The sequence below is a fragment of the Bufo bufo genome, chromosome 8, assembly GCF_905171765.1.
Source record: "Bufo bufo chromosome 8, aBufBuf1.1, whole genome shotgun sequence".
Lineage (NCBI taxonomy): Eukaryota > Metazoa > Chordata > Amphibia > Anura > Bufonidae > Bufo > Bufo bufo.
Window position 1 is genome coordinate 96,851,548 of NC_053396.1, and position 18,941 is coordinate 96,870,488.

The window sequence follows — 18,941 nt, forward strand, 5'->3', positions numbered from 1 at the left end:
TATTTCACAAATGACTGAACCGTGAATATACAACTAGTAGCACTAACCCGTCTCTGCCGTGCTTTTCCTGTTTAGCACCTTAAGAATGTCTCTAGTGATCTTCTTGATTACATGGCGAGCATCATCTCTTTGCCTGCCCACACCGAACAGAACAACTAGCCGCTGGTTGCACTCATGGCTACAAGATTCTTCCTAAAAGGACAGAACGCTCAAGGATGAAATACAGGTAATCTCAGCAGGAGGAAAAAAAACTGTGTCAAGACTCAAGACTGACCTGTGGGATAGGGAAATGAGTTGCATACTGAATGTGACGTGGTTGATCATAAAGAGAAGCCAGTAGGCCATCGCCACTCGAAGTCTTCACTGGGCAACGACCTTCACTTTCTCCCTCATCAGGGCCCGGGCTACGTCCTTCGCAACGCATGGCAGGTGAGAACATCTAAGACATTAAGCAAGAGTTTTTTTTTTAAAGCAGAGCAAAAATAAGCAGAACTCACCAATTTCTAAGCAGCTTTATGGCCAACAACGTCCATAAAAACATTGTGGATGCGGGTACAGCACAGGTCACAGGCAATAGCCATTTCATAAGTACTGTGCTTACTCAGGCGTCAAGTGGCGACATCGGTACACGTGCGTATTTACGCTCTAAACCGGCGTCATCACCATAGTAACTAAAGACAACTGAAAAACATCACAATCACGGTAGATCTAATTTATATAAACACTGCTAGATCATTCTTATCGCATTAGTCCTAATGTTCTAGGAAGCTTTCTTTTGTAGGAGAATACGATTCCTGTCGCCACCACGCACAGGAGTCTGAATCTACCTCTATCCCAGCACATGACAATACATTACTGTTGCCATAATGCATCGCTCGTACATGTTCAATTAGCCTAGGTGATCCTACACCTGTCTCAATAGACTTCCTATGCTCCCTGAATCTTATATACAAATATCTTATTGTTTTCCCTATATTAAATCTGCCATATGGGCAAAAAATTACATATACCACAAAATGTTTTACAAGAGATGAACCTGTCTCACAACATGCTGTACTCTACCAATATTCAAATATTTGGTTTTACAAATAAACTTTCAAGCTGGACAATGACCACAACTGAGATTTGAGGGATGCACTTCTCCAATCGATTATTAGTCTCCTCAACTACGAACTAAAAATTCATTCTAAAACTAATAATGGGACCTTTTTCTTACCCTTCAAAATCTCATCCTGTGCTAACATATGCCAATCACAAGAGCCATCGGGGTATATTTAAACGTGAATACTGCTCAATTATCCTTATCCCTAGAGGAATTATTTCTTTCCTTGGGAACTAGTTCATGTCACCCTCTGCTGAGTGCTTTCTTCTAAGTAGTAATTAATGTTGTTTTTCTGGGTAGCCTCTCTGGAGGAAGCATCTCTTCAACTCCTTAGACTGTTTGCTGAATTTTTCTTCATCACTAACTATCTTTCTTAGAGTCCATGCACACGACCGTAAGTGTTTTGTGGATCCGCAAAACACAGACACCGGCAATGTGCATTCCTCAATTTGCGGACCGCACATCGCCGGCACTATAATAGAAAATGCCTAATCTTGTTCGCAATTGCGGACAAGAATAGGACATGTTCTATTTTTTTGCGGAAACGGAAGCACGGATGTGGAAGTACAGATCCGCGTATGCGGACAGCACATTCCGACCCCTATTGAAAATGAATGGGTCTGCACCTGTTCCGCAAAATTGCGGAACAGATGCGGACCCATTTTGCGGACGTGTGAATGGACCCTAAGGTGCACAAACTGACCATATGGGACCTCCATCTTGCAAGAGTTTACTAACACAAGTGATTCCTGGAAACCTTAAAGAGGACCTTTCATGTAAATGTTCTAGTTTAAATACCTTTCCATGCGGGGTACCCCCGCTGATGCTGACACCCTGGTATTTTTTTAAATACCACTCGTATGCACCACTGTGCTCCCCTGCAGTTTTTACGCTCAGCTTGTTAATCCTGAGCATCAGTACAGGGAGGAGCAGACGCCAGGGTTTCTCAATAGACGTCTCCTTCTCCCTGGCTGTGCCACGATCCAATCACAGTGGAGAGAGTCACACGCAGGGAGAAAAAAAACTGCTCACCTTCTCCCTGACTGACGCTCTCCGCTGTGATTGGACCGTGGCACAGCCAGGGAGAAGGAGACGTCTATTGAGAAACCCTGGCGTCTGCTCCTCCCTGTACTGATGCTCAGGATTAACATACTGAGCGTAAAAACTGCAGGTGGGCATAGCGGGGCGTACGAGTGGTATTTAAAAAATAATAATTCAATTTAAAAAAAAACAGGGTGTCAGCATCAGCGGGGGTACCCTGCATGGAAAGGTATTTAACTAGAAAATTTCCATGAAAGGTCCTCTTTAATATGTTGTTTCTCAAAAAAAAAAAAAAAGCTGGTCATACCCATGAGCTACCCAAACAGCCATCTCTCACATCCACACCCAGCTCCACCACATATACTCGCTTTTTGTAAATGAAGGGAGTGGATAAACTGCTGCAAGGCATAAATAGCAGAAATGTAAGGGGAAAGTTGGGCTTCCCAATACACACGGGTGATCCTGCAGAAATAACCCTAGTTGGTCAATTTTTACCCCATGTGTATGTTCCCAGCACATTTAAACAAACGTAGCTCTATCAAATACCATGTGGCCATTTAGAAGGCTGTGCCTTTGCAACAGAAATATGGTGTTGTGTATATTACAGGGGTGCTGCCTAACAAAAGGTAGGCGAGGGGCTGGACATTAAACTTACCTGAAAATCACCTTTCTCCATATCATCAAATAAAGCACCTGAACTGTGGTCAATATCCATGGTTTCTGAAAGTGTTGTGTCCTAAAATATATACATTGAAGGAGTTGCTGACATTCACAAGTTTTCCAGACAGAAAAAGTATCATTAAGGGTCCCTAAATACATAATTCCATAACCCCAGGAAATTAATAGTGTATAAAGTGATCGAAAAATCCAGCAAAGGAGGCAATATGGACAATCACAATACTTTATCAAGTGCAGTTTTAACTTTCTCTGCATAATAAATGCCATTTGCTGAAATGAGACAATCTCTTTAAGGTGATTTTAGAATAATTATTATGTCACTATATGCTCATCCCAATTCTGCAAAGATAAATCATTTCAGAACTTTTTCCATCTTTAATGTGACCTATAAACTGTACCACTCAATTGAAAAAAAACGGAAATCTTTTAGGTGGAGGGAAGAAAACCAAACAAACAAAACAAAAAAAAAATAAAATAATGTGGTTGCATAAGTGTGCACACCCTCTTATAACTGGGGATGTAGCTGTGTTCAGAATTAAGCAATCACATTCAAGATCATGTTAAATAGGAGTCAGCATACACCTGCCATCATTTAAAGTGCCTCTGATTAACCCCAAATAAAGTTCAGCTGCTCTAGTTGGTCTTTCCTGAAATTTTCTTAGTCACATCCCACAGCAAAAGCCATGGTCCACAGAGAACTTCCAAAGCATCAGAGGGATCTCATTGTTAAAAGGTATCGGTCAGGAGAAGGGTTCAAAAGAATTTCCAAGGCATTAGATATACCATGGAACACAGTGTAGACCGTCATCATCAAGTGGAGAAAATAAGGCACAACAGTGACATTACCAAGAACTGGACGTCCCTCCAAAATTGACGAAAAGATGAGAAGAAAACTGGTCTGGGAGGCTACAAAGAGGCCTACAGCAACATTAAAGGGCTTCTGTCACCCCACTAAACATTTTTTTTTTTTTTTGTTACTTATAATGCGATTTATCCATACATACTGTAATTAATCATTTTCGTTCAGCAGATTCTGTTAAAAACTTACTTTTAAAATATGCAAATTACCTTGCTACCAGCAAGTAGGGCGGCTACTTGCTGGTAGCAGCCGCATCCTCCTATCCTAAAGACGCCCCCTCCGCATGCTGATTGACAGGGCCAGCGGACGGGATCCTTCTCTGCTGGCCCTGTTTGCATTCAAAATCTGGCGCCTGCGCCGTACCTGTCTTCAGTCGGCGCAGGCGCACTGAGAAGAGGACGCTCGCTCGGTCGCTCCTTCCTCAATGCGCCTGCGCTGGATGTAGATGTGACTTCATCGGCGCAGGCGTATTGAGGATGGAGCGGCCGAGCGAGCGTCCGCCTCTCAGTGTGCCTGCGCTGACTGAATACCGTTACGGTGCAGGCGCGAGATCTTGATAGCAGACAGGGCCAGCCAGAGGACGATCCCATCCGCTGGCCCTGTCAATCAACATGCGGAGGGGGCGTCATTATGATAGGAGGATGCGGCTGCTACCAGCAAGTAGCCGCCCTACTTGCTGGTAGCAAGGTGATTTGCATATTTTAAAAGTACATTTTAACAGAATCTGCTGAACGAAAATAATTACAGTATGTATGCATAAATCGCATTATAAGTAACCAAAAAAAATATTAAAAAAACTGTTTAGTGTGTTGACAGAAGACCTTTAAAGGAGCTACAGGAATATCTGGCAAGTACTGGCTGTGTGGTACATGTGACCACAATCTCCCATATTCTTCATATGTCTGGGCTATGGGGTAGAGTGGCAAGATGAAAGCCTTTTCTTACGAAGAAAAACATCCAAGCCAGGCTACATTTTGCAAAAACACATCTGAAGTCTCCCAAAAGCATGTGGGAAAAGGTGTTATGGTCTGATGAAACCAAGGTTGAACTTTTTGGCCATAATTCCAAAAGATATGTTTGGCTCAAAAACAACACTGCACATCACCAAAAGAACAACATACCCACAGTGAAACATGGTGGTGGCAGCATCATGCCAAGGGGCTGTTTTTCTTCAGCTGGAACTGGGGCATTAGTTAACCAGTCAATATTGGTACAAAACCTTCAGGCTTCTGCTAGAAAGCTGAACATGAAGAGGAGCTTCATCTTTCAGCATGACAACGACCCAAAGCATACATCCAAATCAACAAAGGAATGGCATCACCAGAAGAAGATTAAAGTTTTGGAATGGCCCAGCCAGAGCCCAGACCTGAATCCGATTGAAAATCTGTGGGGTGATCTGAAGAGGGCTGTGCACAGGAGATGCCCTCGCAATCTGACCGATTTGGAGTGTTTTTGCAAAGAAGAGTGGGCAAATCTTGCCAAGTCAAAATGTGCCATGCTGATAGACTCATACCCAAAAAGACTGAGTGCTGTAATAAAATCAAAAGGTGCTTCAACAAACTATTAGTTTACGGGTGTGCACACTTATGTAACCATATTTTATTTTTATATTTTTTCTTCCCTCTACCTAAAAGATTTCAGTTTGTTTTTCAATTGAGTTGTACAGTTTATAGGTCACAATAAAGGTGGAAAAAGTTCTGAAATTATTTATCTTCATTTTTTTTTACATTACAGAAACCTGACATTTTAACAGGGGTGTGTAGACTTTTTATATCCACTGTAATAAAATATATATATATATATATGGGATGTCCCGATACCATTTTTTTAAGACTGAGTACGAGTACCGATACTTTTATTTAAGTACTCACCGATACCAATTACCGATACTAATTTTAACAATAAAATACACACACATGTATTTTCTGACCACTGACCAACCAAAAGGCCCAAAAACAGAACTATAACATTCCAAGGAGACATTATACTGTATGGGGGCAGCCACAAGGAGATGTTATACTGTATGGGGGCAGCCACAAGGAGACGTTACACTGTATGGGGGCAGCCACAAGGAGACGTTATACTGTATGGGGGCAGCTACAAGGAGACGTTACACTGTATGGGGGCAGCCACAAGGAGACGTTATACTGTATGGGACGGCCACAAGGAGACGTTATATACTGTATGGGGGGCAGCCACAAGGAGACGTTATACTGTATGGGGGGCAGCCACAAGGAGACGTTATACTGTATGGGACGGCCACAAGGAGACGTTATACTGTATGGGACGGCCACAAGGAGACGTTATACTGTATGGGACGGCCACAAGGAGACGTTATACTGTATGGGGCAGCCACAAGGAGACGTTATACTGTATGGGGGGCAGCCACAAGGAGACGTTATACTGTATGGGGGGCAGCCACAAGGAGACGTTATACTGTATGGGGGGCAGCCACAAGGAGACGTTATACTGTATGGGGGGCAGCCACAAGGAGACGTTATACTGTATGGGGGGCAGCCACAAGGAGACGTTATACTGTATGGGGGGCAGCCACAAGGAGACGTTATACTGTATGGGACGGCCACAAGGAGACGTTATACTGTATGGGACGGCAACAAGGAGACGTTATACTGTATGGGGGGCAGCCACAAGGAGACGTTATACTGTATGGGGGGCAGCCACAAGGAGACGTTACACTGTATGGGACGGCCACAAGGAGACGCTACTGTAAGGAGTCAGGACAACAATTTTTGAAGCCCCCCTCCTCAGTATAATAGTCTTGTGGCCATCATACAGTAATGTATATTTCTTCTTGCCCTAATGCCTGCTTTTAGAGATCAATGTGCAGCTTGCAGGCAGGAAGGGAAGGACCAGGGCCATAGAAGACAGACACTATCACCTTTGGAGGGACTCGCTCCTGGCAAACACAGCTCTGCTGCAGTGAATGCAGTGGAGCAGACTGTAATGTAATTATAGTTATTGCAGGGACTCAGAGAATCGTCTGAGAGTTTATTAGTTAAAAGAATCGAATGAGTCACCGAGTCCGTGCCAGACTTCCTGCTCTGCTACATGCACCCTGTACACACACAGCTCCACTACATGCTATACTAATAATGCCCCCCCTTCCCCCGGACGGACTTACAGGGAGCCGCAGAGCAGGAAGCCTGGCGGCAGGGACTCGATGACACGGTCTGTGACTCATTAGATTCTTTTAACTAATAAACTGTCAGACGATTCTCTGAGTCCCTGCACTACGCTCCCTGTGCTGTGAGTCTCTGATTGGTTGGAGGGCGGGGAGGGGCGGGGCAGAGCTAGCTTCCACTGTCGGCTCCTATTACACAGTGCCTGCTGCTGCCCTCTGAAGCTGTTAGCTGTGCGAGGTGCAGGGGCCGGCTGCGGACTGACACGGACACATAGAAGCGGCGCACAGGTATCGGCAGTGGTATCGGGGACATTTGCACGAGTACATGTACTCGTGCAAATGCCCGGTATCTGTCCCGATACTGGTATCGGGACATCCATAATAGATATATATATACACACACACACACACACAAAGTGGCAGCACCGTCCCTAGTGTAGAAAAAAGGGTGCAGCTGGCCCAATATGGATATAAGCCAATTCAAATAGATTTAAAAAAAAATGTAAAAACGGGCAGCACTCCAGAAAGTAAAAAATACTAAAATACTTTATTTACCCAAAAAGGACACTTTCTTGAGTGCTGCCCGTTTTTGCTTTTTTTTTTAAATCTTTTTGGATTGGCTTATATCCATATTGGGCCAGCTGCACCCTTTTTTCTACACTAGGGACGGTGCTGCCACTGTGTGTGTGTGTGTATGTATATATGTATATGTGTGTGTATGTATATATGTATATGTGTGTGTATGTATATATGTGTGTGTATGTATATATGTATATGTGTGTGTATGTATATATGTATATGTGTGTGTATGTATATGTATGTATATGTGTGTGTGTGTGTGTGTGTGTGTGTATGTATATGTGTGTGTATGTATATGTGTGTGTATGTATATGTGTGTGTATGTATATGTGTGTGTATGTATATGTGTGTGTATGTATATGTGTGTGTATGTATATGTGTGTATATGTGTATGTATATATGTGTGTGTGTGTGTATGTATGTATATGTGTGTGTGTGTGTGTATATGTGTGTGTGTATGTATATGTGTGTGTATGTATATGTATATGTGTGTGTATGTATATGTATATGTGTGTGTATGTATATGTATATGTGTGTGTATGTATATGTATATGTGTGTGTATGTATATGTATATATATATATATATATATATATATATATATATATATATATATATATATATATATATATATATCTCTCTATCTATCTCTATCTATCTCTATATCTATATCTCACACACACACACACAATTACCTACATACACACACACACACACACACACACACACACACACATACACAGTCCTGATCAAAAGTTTGAGACCACTTGAAAAATGGCAAAAAAAAATCATATTTAGCATGGCTGGATCTTAACAAGGTTCCAAGTAGAGCTTCAACATGCAACAAGAAGAAATGGGAGTGAGACAAAACATTTTTTGAGCATTCAATTTAATGAAAACAACAAATAAACTGAAACAGGCTGTTTTTCAGCTGATCAAAAGTTTAGGACCACACCTCCCAAAAAACCTAAACCCCCCCAAAACAGAAATCCAACTTCCAAACATGAACTCAGTAATGAGTAGCTCCGCCGTTATTGTTCATCACTTCAAAAATTAGTTTCGGCATGCTTGATGCAAGCGTTTCCATGAGGTGAGTGGGAACATTTCTCCAAGTGGTGAAGACGGCCGCACAAAGGCCATCTACTGTCTGGAACTGTTGTCCATTTTTGTAAACTTCCCTTGCCATCCATCCCCAAAGGTTCTCAATTGGATTTAGATCAGGGGAACACAAAGGATGGGCCAAAAGAGTGATGTTATTCTCCTGGAAGAAGTCCCTTGTCCTGCGGGCATTGTGTACTGTAGCGTTGTCCTGTTGAAAAACCCAGTCGTTACCACACAGACGAGGGCCCTCAGTCATGAGGAACGTTCTCTGCAACATCTGGACATAGCCAGCGGCCGTTTGACGCCCCTGCACTTCCTGAAGCTCCATTGTTCCACTGAAGGAAAAAGCACCCCAGACCATTATGGCGCCCCCTCCACTGTGGCGCGTAGAAAACATCTCAGGTGGGATCTGCTTGTCATGCCAGTAACGTTGGAAACCATCGGGACCATCAAGGTAAAAAAAAAATTCTCAGAGAATAAGGCCCCTTTCACACGGGCGAGTAATCCGCGCGGGTACAATGTGTGAGTTGAACGCATTGCACCCACACTGAATATTGACCCTTTCATTTTTATGGGGCTGTGCACATGAGCGGTGATTTTCACGCATCACTTGTGCGTTGCGCGAAAATCGCAGCATGCTCCTCTTTGTGCGTTTTTTCACGTAACGCAGGCCTCATAGAAATAAATGGGGTTGCGTGAAAATCGCAAGCATCCGCAAGCAAGTGCGGATGCGGTGCGATTTTCACGCACGGTTGCTAGGTGACGATCGGGATAGGGACCCGATCATTATTATTTTCCCTTATAACATGGTTAGAAGGGAAAATATTAGCATTCTGAATACAGAATGCATAGCAAAATAGGGCTGGAGGGGTTAAAAAAAATATATTTTTTTTTTAACTCACCTTAATCCACTTGTTCACGCAGCCGGCATCTCTTCTGTCTTCATCTGTGAGCAAAAGGACCTTTGATGATGTCACTACGCTAATCACATGATCCATCACCATGGTGATGGACCATGTGATGAACGCAGTGACGTCATCAAAGGTCCTATTGCTCACAAATGAAGACAGAAGAGATGTTGGCTGCGCGAACAAGTGGATTAAGGAGAGTTAAAAAAAATATTTATTTTTTTTAACCCCTCCAGCCCTATTTTGCTATGCATTCTGTATTCAGAATGCTAATATTTTCCCTTCTAACCATGTTATAAGGGGAAATAATACAATCTACACTACAACTAACCCAAACCTGAACTTCTGTGAAGAAGTTCGGGTCTGGGTACCACGGTCGGTTTTTTATCACGCGCGTGCAAAACACATTGCACCCGCGCGATAAAAACTTAACATCGGAACGCAATCACAGTCAAAACTGACTGCAATTGTGTACCTACTCACGCGGGTTTGCCGCAATGCACTGGGACGCATCCGGACACGCTCGTCTGCAAGGGGCCTAAAACTTTCTTCCACCTTTGAATGTCCCATGTTTGGTGCTCTCTTGCAAGTCCAAACGAGCAGTTCTGTGGCGTTCAAGGAGACGAGGTCTTTGAAGATGTTTTTTGTTTTTGAAGCCCTTCAGTCTCAGATGCCGTCTGATGGTTATGGGGCTGCAGTCAGCACCAGTAAGGGCCTTAATTTGGGTCGAGGATCGTCCAGTGTCTTGACGGACAGCCAATTGGATCCTCCGGCTCAGTGCTGATGAAGTTTTTTTGGATCTTCCACTTGACTTATTTGTTCCATAAACCTCAGGATCATTCAAGAAATTCCAAATGACTGTCCTACTGCGTCCCACCTCAACAGCGATGGCGCGCTGTGAGAGACCCTGCTAATGCAGTTCAACAACTCGACCATGTTGAAAAAGGGAGAGTTTTTTTTGCCTTTGCCATCACAACGTGTGACTACCTGACAGAAAATGACAATGAATCCACATCTTTGCACAGATTTGGCCTTTTAAAGGCATGTGGTCCTAAACTTTTGATCAGCTGAAAAACAGCCTGTTTCAGTTTATTCGTTGTTTTCAATTAATTGAATGCTCAAAAAATGTTTTGTCTCACTCTCATTTCTTCTTGTTGCATGTTGAAGCTCTACTTGGAACCTTGTTAAGATCCAACAATTTAAACTTTTGATCAGGACTGTTATATATATATATATATATACACACACACATATATACACATATACACACACACACACACATTTTACTTTATAAGGAGTGTCCAGGATTTTGATGGCCTATTCTCAATATAGGACAACAATATCATATCGGCAGGAGTCCAACACCCCTACAGATCCGCTATCTTGTGTTAGCAACAACACCGGAACTACATAGCTCCATTGTGTTGTGGATCGATCTGGTAACAGCAGCATTGTACCCAATGAAGTAAATGGGAACAGCAGTGCAGTTATCACCTCTCTTTAATACACAAAGGAGGGAGCTGTGTAGTTCCAGCACCGTAGCTACAACAAAACAGCTGATCAGAGAGGATGCAGGGTGTGGGACCTTCTCTGATCTGATACTGATGGCCTATACTAAGGACAGGCCATTAATATCAAAATCCGGGACAACCTTTTTGAAAACGAACACAAAACAATATATTTAAAATAAATAGTCTTCCATTCGTCATTCCTATTACAAACCTCCAGTTTAATACTATTGTTTGTCTCTCCCTCTTTGCGATCAGCATCATCTGTCGTGTCTTCATACGGTGAACGAGCTCGAGGTGCATGAGGGTCCAGTCCCAAGTCCCCTCTAGATATCAGAGTGCACATATACATATTGTGGGAAAATACATCATGCCGGATAAGCTCACAAAATAGCAACACTAGATTAAAGAATTCCACTCTTTCTCCCTCATTTGTAGGGTCAGCTATGAAAAAAACAAACAAAAAAAAACACATTAAAAATAAGGGAGAGAAAAACTGTACATCATACAGTGGTAAATTCACTCTGATGTGGATAACATTGTGACATCAAGTGGGGGGATATGTACCAGAAACAGTACAAAAGTAGGATACCTTCTTGGTGCAAACACGACTTCAATGGATGTTTTAAAAAAAAAACTTTTTTTATTAGGTAATAAGCAACAACGCGTTTCGGGGTAAAAATACTCCTTCCTCAAGTCTGTGGGGTCCGTACTGATGCAGAGAGAGTGTAGATTTTTTCACATGTGGATAATCCAAACTGTGGGATCCAAACAGCTGCAGGCAGCGCGGCCCTTCACGTGTGTGACAGAGCGCACGTTCAAGACACAGCGCACTTTCAAGGTTCGAGTTCTCACACACACACACGTGAAGGGCCGCGCTGCCTGCAGCTGTTTGGATCCCACAATTTGGATTATCCACATGTGAGAAGCTACACTCTTTGCATCAGCACAGACCCCACAGACTTGAGAAAGGAGTATTTTTACTCCGAAACGCGTTGTCACTTATTACCTATAAAAAAAAAAAAAGGAGTTTTTTAAAACATCCATTGAAGTCGTGTTTGCGCCAAGAAGGTATCCTACTTTTGTACTGTTTCTGGTACATATCCGCCCACTGAATCTCACATCACTCCTCTGGAGAACCGGCCACTCCACTTACAAGGATTGAGGGGTACCGGCAGGACCGACCTACCGCTATCACGAGTATTGTGCCTCTCCGTTTCTTGCCACACATATTGTGACATTAAGTAAGTCAATATCCCCTTCAAGGGCCCATGACATCAGAACACGTATCTAATCCATTCATTTTTATTAAGAGCTGGAGGCAAGCTGTTATATATATATATATATATATATACACACACACACACACACACACACACACACACACAGCTGAATTATACAAGAAAAGCTGTTTTAGCAAATATTTGTATTGAAATTTTATTAAATCTTTGTGCTATGCTATTCGTCTTGTATACAGAATGTGTCCCTACACATTTAGGCATGATCAGCACCGACTGACTGGACACTGTCAGAATGTAGGGACACACCCCATAGGCAAGGGGAAGGGTAACAAATCAGGTGTCAATTTATATATTTCTAGAAGGAATATTGAGGAACACACACACAACTGTGTTTAGGAAAGATGCTCCAGAACTCTTATTTTATGGAGAATACACGTATTTACTAAAGCCAACATGTCTGGAAGCCTAACATGTCCTCTTTAAAGGAATGCTAAACATTCATTTGATCCCACTCATCTCAAAACATTGAAAAATGTATATAAAGAAATCTTCTATAAGCTTCTCAGCAGGACCTCCGTCATGTCATTCCCCAATCTGACCACTCCTGCACTGTGCTGTGTCTGGCTGTAAAATAACTGGCCGTAGAAGGCCCTGTCTGAGCATACAAAAGATTGGCCAAAGCTCTGATCCCACAGCCAAACCTAGACCAAATGTTATTATACCCAATCAACATACAAATGAATATTGAGAAAAAAGGACCATTACATCATTGCTGGTTGATGATGGCTAAAAGAAAAAAAAATAAAAGAAAATAAAAATAGATAAAAATCAGACCTACACACACTGTCTGACCCTTGTTACAATGAACAGTCCTATGAAATAGGATTACATCTACAGAGCTCATACTCACTTAACACTGGGGCTTGTGTATCAAGAAACTGGAGGAGGACATCCTGGAAAACAGGGGGTGAACTAAGTGCAGACAGCGACCCCGAAGACACAGATCCCTTTTCATCAACCGCTTCAGAGTCACCACATCTCTGATGAAGAATAAAAGACAAAACTGCCATTAAAAAAAAGGGAATATCATGTCTGCATAGCACAGTGGAATATATTGACGCTATACAAGTAAAATAAATCAAACAAAAAAGTTTAGATAACTTAATGGTCACTACCCTTTTACAGAACTTTGCATAAATCAAAAGTACAAGCCACGCAATAAACTTTCCAATATAGCTTATAAGTGAGAAATGTCTAGTTCTCATGGTATCAGCCGTTTACCTCTCCCCACCCCCCATCCTGCCAATTGCTTTTCACTTGCGGCACCTGAGGGGTTAATTGATGTGGTTCAGCAGATCGCCGCTCCGCGTCAATGAGGCCGGGTGCTGGCTGTGTGATATGGCTGGCACCCGCCACCAAAATTTGTATTGAGGGGTTAATTATATTCACCATTATCTTCTCATTGGTGGCCAGCAGAAGCCGCGTCACAGTGGGGAGGGACTGCCTCCTTCTCCTGATAACAACATGATGCACGCTTAGGGCGGCGTGTGCCATGCTCTCTAACAGATACTAGGATGCGCAGTCTAGTATCGGAAAATAGCAAATCCCAGTATCTGATCGATCCAGGTTCAAAAGTATCGAATGGGTGTCAAAAATTCAATACCCGATGCAACCCTACTCTGCACAGAGGAAAGCTTCTAAAAATGCCAGATACAAGTGATACGATGGTCAGAAATAGTGTTATTCCTCATGTACACACACCGTACTATTGATTCATGAAAATTTTGTTGACAGGTTAGTGACGCTTAAATAAAAAAATGTAAATAATTTATAATGGATACCTCGGCTTCAATCTCCATCTGTCTCTTCTCGAGCAATTTAGCTACAACTAAGGCACGGTGATGTCCATAACGCTTGCAACTGACAGCCCACTCACATAGAAGTGCAACAACAGCATCATCATCCGGCGAGATCTACAAAACCAGAAACGCCAGCACACACATTACAGCCAGCAGCACACATTAACATTAACGAGTGCAGCAAAGTTTTCAGAATAGTCATGAACTGTTCAATCACCTCATGACCATCTTTTCCAAGACCTAGTCCAAAGATGCGATTATAGAGAGAATCCAAGTTGTTACTAAAGTCAGATTTCTCAAAACTATGGCTATCCAGAACCTCCAGTGTATGAAGAACACGTCCAATAGGAAATCCTAAAAAGAGATAATAGTTAATTCACACACAAAAAACACACGGAGTAGCTAAAGAACTACTGAAGATAAACAAGACCTGCTGTAGCTTCCTGACACTTATCAAATGACCACCGGACCTCTACTGCTCGTCCACGCTCCTTAATCTGTTGTTCCATTTCCCGAAGTTTTCGTCTAACCTACGTAAGACATACAACTATTAACAAGAATACTGTCAAGAACGCAAAAGATGCCCTAAAAGCAGCAGACAATGGGGCAGATTAATTAAAGGGGTTGGCCAATTTCTGGGTACTGTTGACCAATGTGGTTGTGAGATGACTATATGGCACTTATTGAAAGGCCTTTGTTGATATTCTGTGCCGTTTTCCATATTTCATAAATGCCCCCTTGTTAAAGTCTTGAGCTTTCCACACAGAGGTCCTGTCCATAACATGGCTGCTTATGCCTGGTCACATGACCCTCCAAATCACCTCCATGTGATGTCTCCTCTATTCAAACACACTGCACCTGCTCTAAACTTCCAGCAGAACAAGTACATTTGGCAGGCGCAGTGTTAGAATGGAGAAGACATCACACGGAAGTGATTTACCTGGTCACGTGACCCTCCATCAGCGGCCATTTTATGGAGAGGACCTCTGTGTGGAAAAGACTTTGTTAACAAGGGGGCATACCTTATGAAATATAGAAAATAGTACAGAATTTTGACAAAGTCTATATTAGTAAGTGCCATATAACACATTGGTCAGCAATAACCAGAAAGTTGCCAACCCCTTTAAGACTGGCACTTTATAACCAGTCTTACTGAAAAGGCCACAAATACAAGGAAGGCAGCACACATAGTTTGATGGCAGAAGTTATACAGAATTTAATCCAGTAAAGTATGCAGAGATGCCTTGAATTAAATTCTATATCACCTTTGCCTTTAAACCACACATGCTGCCTTTCTTCTTTTATTTGTGGATCACATATGTGGGGAACATGGACCAAATCCACTTATAGGTGTGCACCGATCGGGAATATATTTATACCTAGGAGTGCTTTCCAACCTTTAGTTTCTTAGGGTACTTTCACACTAGAGGTATTCTTTTCCGGTATTGAGTTTCGTCCTAGGGGCTCAATACTAGGGATCGACCGATTATCGGTTTTACCGATATTATCGGCCGATATTCAGGATTTTGACAGTTATCGGTATCTACATCTATTTTGCCGATATACCGATGGGGAACACAGAACGCGCTGCTCTCAGCGCTCTCCGTGTTCCCTTAGCAGCACAGGGGAGAAGGAAGCAGTGTCTCCCTCCCCCTGTGCTGCCGCCAATGACAGGAGAGAGGACAAGAGGAGGGGAGGGGCTGTGGCCGCTGCGCCACCAATGATGTTGACTTACTCATTCAAATTGAACAGGAAGCGGGAGCTGGCTGCAGAATCACATAGCCGGCTCCCGACCTCTATGAGCGGAGGCTGCGATCTGCGGTAGTTAACCCCTTAGGTGCCGCGGATCGCTGCTACCGCTCATAGAGGTCAGGAGCCGGCTATGCGATTCTGCAGCCAGCTCCCGCCTCCTGTATATGAATAAATGAGAGATTTATCTTCATTGGTGGCGCAGTGTGGCCCCACCAGTATTAATCATTGGTGGCGCAGTGCGCCCCCCACCCCCGTATTAAAAACATTGGTGGTGCAGTGCGCCCCCCACCCAAGCCCCCCCAGTTTTAATCATTGGTGGCAGTGGCCACAGGGTCCCCTCTCCCCTCCTCCTCCGATCGGAGCCCCAGCAGTGTAAGCCTGGGGCTCCGATCGGTTACCATGGCAGCCAGGATGCTATTGAAGCCCTGGCTGCAATGGTAAGCTCCATGCTGCTGTGTGCACAAAGCACAGAGCAGCAGGGACAGTGTGAGGTCCTATTCACCCTGATAGAGATCTATCAGGGTGAATAGGACAATGGTTCTAGTCCCTAAGGGGGTTAAATGTTAGTAAAAAATAAACACCAAAATATTAAGTATAAATAAAAAAGAAAGATTTACAAAAAAAAAAACAACACACAACACTACACATTAACAATAAAAATATTCATTTTCAGCAGATGTGTGTAGGATTTTTTTTTTTAAAAAAATGAAATTTCACAGAATATCGGTATAAATTATCGGCTATCGGCCTGAACGTTCACAAATTATCGGTATCGGTCCTAAAAAAAAAAATCAATATCGGTCGATCCCTACTCAATACCGGAAAAAAACTGATCAGTTTTATCCCCATGTATTCTGAATGGAGAGCAATCCGTTCAGGATGCATCAGTTCAGTTTTTTTTACTTTTCAGGACGGAGATAAATTCCGGAAAACTTGCCGGAATGCCGGATCCGGCATTATTTTACATTGAAATGCATTAATGCCAGATCCGGACCCAAGTGATCTGGAAAAACGGATCCGGTTTTGCGGTCTGCGCATGCACAAACCTTAAAAAATGTGAAAAAGATAAATACCGGAAACAGTTATTCCGGATGACAACAGGAGAGACGAATCCAGTATTGCAATGCATTTGTTAGATGGATCTGCATCAGTATACAAATGGTATCCGTTTGCATACAGATTGCCGGCGACTAAACTGCCTGCCGGAATCCAGCAACGCAAGTGTGAAAGTGCAAAATTAATTAGGATCTTTTATTGAATTTAGCACACTTTCTGGCAGTCCTTATACCATAAAGTCAAGTGTATACCACCAATGAGCTGGTGTAGATTTTAAACATACTTTAAGGGGTTCTCCGGGCTTTTAATATTGATGGCCTATCCTCAGGATAGGTCGTCAATATCAGACTGGCGGTGGTCCAACACCTGGAAACTCCACGGATCAATTGTATGAAGGATAGGCATGTGTAGTGTACAAGTGCCATCTTCCTTTTCTCTTCCTGCTGCTATGTCTATGGCAAAGCAGCAGTGAACAGGAAGAGAGATGGGAGATGGCAAGTGCACACTGCACGCGCCTTCCCTTCATACATCTGATCGGCGGGGGAGCCGGGTGTTGGACCCCCACCAATCTGATATTGATGACCTATACCGAGGATAGGTCATCAATATTAAAATACTACTAATAAGCAATATTCTTGTCAGTTTTCAGGCCCTATTTACCTGCTGTGTGAATGCAGAATTGCCACCTGGCATGGGCAGACTGGAAGGAGCAATAGGAAGGTGATCCAAAGGTGAACCAGTCTTAATTCGGTTGTCAGTCAAAGAGTAATGCCATACAAGAGCACTGGGACAACAGAGAACAATACTCTACAAAGACAAGTGAAAGAAACAAAGTAACGTTGTATTATATGATAAAGAAAGAGAAAACATAACCGTTATGTTCAGGGTGAGAGAAATCGAAGTCAGATAACAGTACCTGCAGCATGCAGCTCAACCCAAACACAAGAGGCCGATGTTGTGAGCACTGCAGGAGATCACTGAATGGGGAAGATGAAGCAGATCCTGAGGGTGGAGGGGGTGCAGGTGCAGGAGGCAGAGCATTACCAGCCTGTGCTGTAATGAGGTGCCCTGTATGGCCCCCACTACTTTCCAACAGCTGTGCTAAGCGCCGTGTGCAGAAATAGGCTAGTCGCCGTGATAGGTAAGCAGACTGGACTAAAGAACCTGAATACTGCAGAGACAAAAAAAACTGTAAGTGGAATGCAACTGGTGTCTAACAGAAAAGTCACTGTACTATTACACTCACACGGAGGAGGAGAGGAAGCAGCAGCTTTAAGAGTTCATCTTCTCCAGGACGGATCTTCTCGAAACATTCCAAGACCCAAGTCAAGAACTCATGTCGATCCAACATCCCATCCTTTAATGTTACACAAATATACATATTATCTACATGCATGGGCTGCTTGTACGTAGAGTCATGCACACCAAGGGCACACTGGGACAAATTTACTAATGTAACTGCATCTAGACTGGCATAAGCCAGTGTGATGGACCTGGCGCATCTTTAGACTGCCTGGTCTACGTTTACACTGTCTAACTATAGGAGAGGATTAATAAATTTGCCCCATTGTGTTTAGTCTGCAATCCCCCATATTTTCAGTGCACTACTTCAAGACAGAATTCTTACCTGGAACATAAACATGGCTAGTTTCTCATTATATTCCCACTGTTTTAAGGCTAGCTCAACCTCTGGAGGCATAGGTCCAGATAAGGTCCCAGTGCCACCATTTACTTGCCGGTAATACTCTGCAACCTTTTGTAGCTGCTCCCATAGATAGCGTGTGATGATCTGTGTCCACTCTGCAAAAAAGGAGGACGTCAGCAACAGAACATACCGATCCTCTACCAATAAAAGTAAATCAGAAGCAGCATTTTACCAACGAATGGATCCATGACATGTCTCTTTTTCACTTTGGTTTCTGTAATGGCAGCATAATATGCACAGGTCATCTTAATAAGCCAAGCTGCCCGCATAACTGGCACAGAATAACGTGCCAGAAACCCAAAAACCTCTTCCTTCTTTCCAAAAATGGGAACCTGTTAGGCACAAAAACAGAAGCAATTGAGCACGTATGCAGATTAACATTTTGTAGAACCCAGTATGTTTACCAGATCA

The 18,941-nt window shown here is 43.0% G+C and overlaps 1 protein-coding gene across 4 annotated transcripts in view; it reads right to left on the minus strand.

The window, feature by feature from the left end:
- The window catches only part of MED12 (mediator complex subunit 12), a 96,656-nt gene that overhangs the window by 66,719 nt on the left and 10,996 nt on the right, over positions 1–18,941 (minus strand). For all 4 annotated transcript variants that reach the window (XM_040442341.1, XM_040442342.1, XM_040442340.1 and 1 more), the window contains exons 4-16: positions 18,703–18,862; positions 18,453–18,625; positions 18,072–18,182; positions 17,742–17,996; positions 17,486–17,632; positions 14,448–14,547; positions 14,235–14,371; positions 14,000–14,131; positions 13,069–13,198; positions 11,132–11,361; positions 2,799–2,879; positions 275–439; positions 48–192 (exon numbers count right to left, since the gene is read on the minus strand). In XM_040442341.1, coding sequence (XP_040298275.1) covers positions 48–192; positions 275–439; positions 2,799–2,879; positions 11,132–11,361; positions 13,069–13,198; positions 14,000–14,131; positions 14,235–14,371; positions 14,448–14,547; positions 17,486–17,632; positions 17,742–17,996; positions 18,072–18,182; positions 18,453–18,625; positions 18,703–18,862 — 1,966 coding nt within the window. The remainder of the gene's footprint in view (positions 1–47; positions 193–274; positions 440–2,798; positions 2,880–11,131; positions 11,362–13,068; positions 13,199–13,999; positions 14,132–14,234; positions 14,372–14,447; positions 14,548–17,485; positions 17,633–17,741; positions 17,997–18,071; positions 18,183–18,452; positions 18,626–18,702; positions 18,863–18,941) is intronic.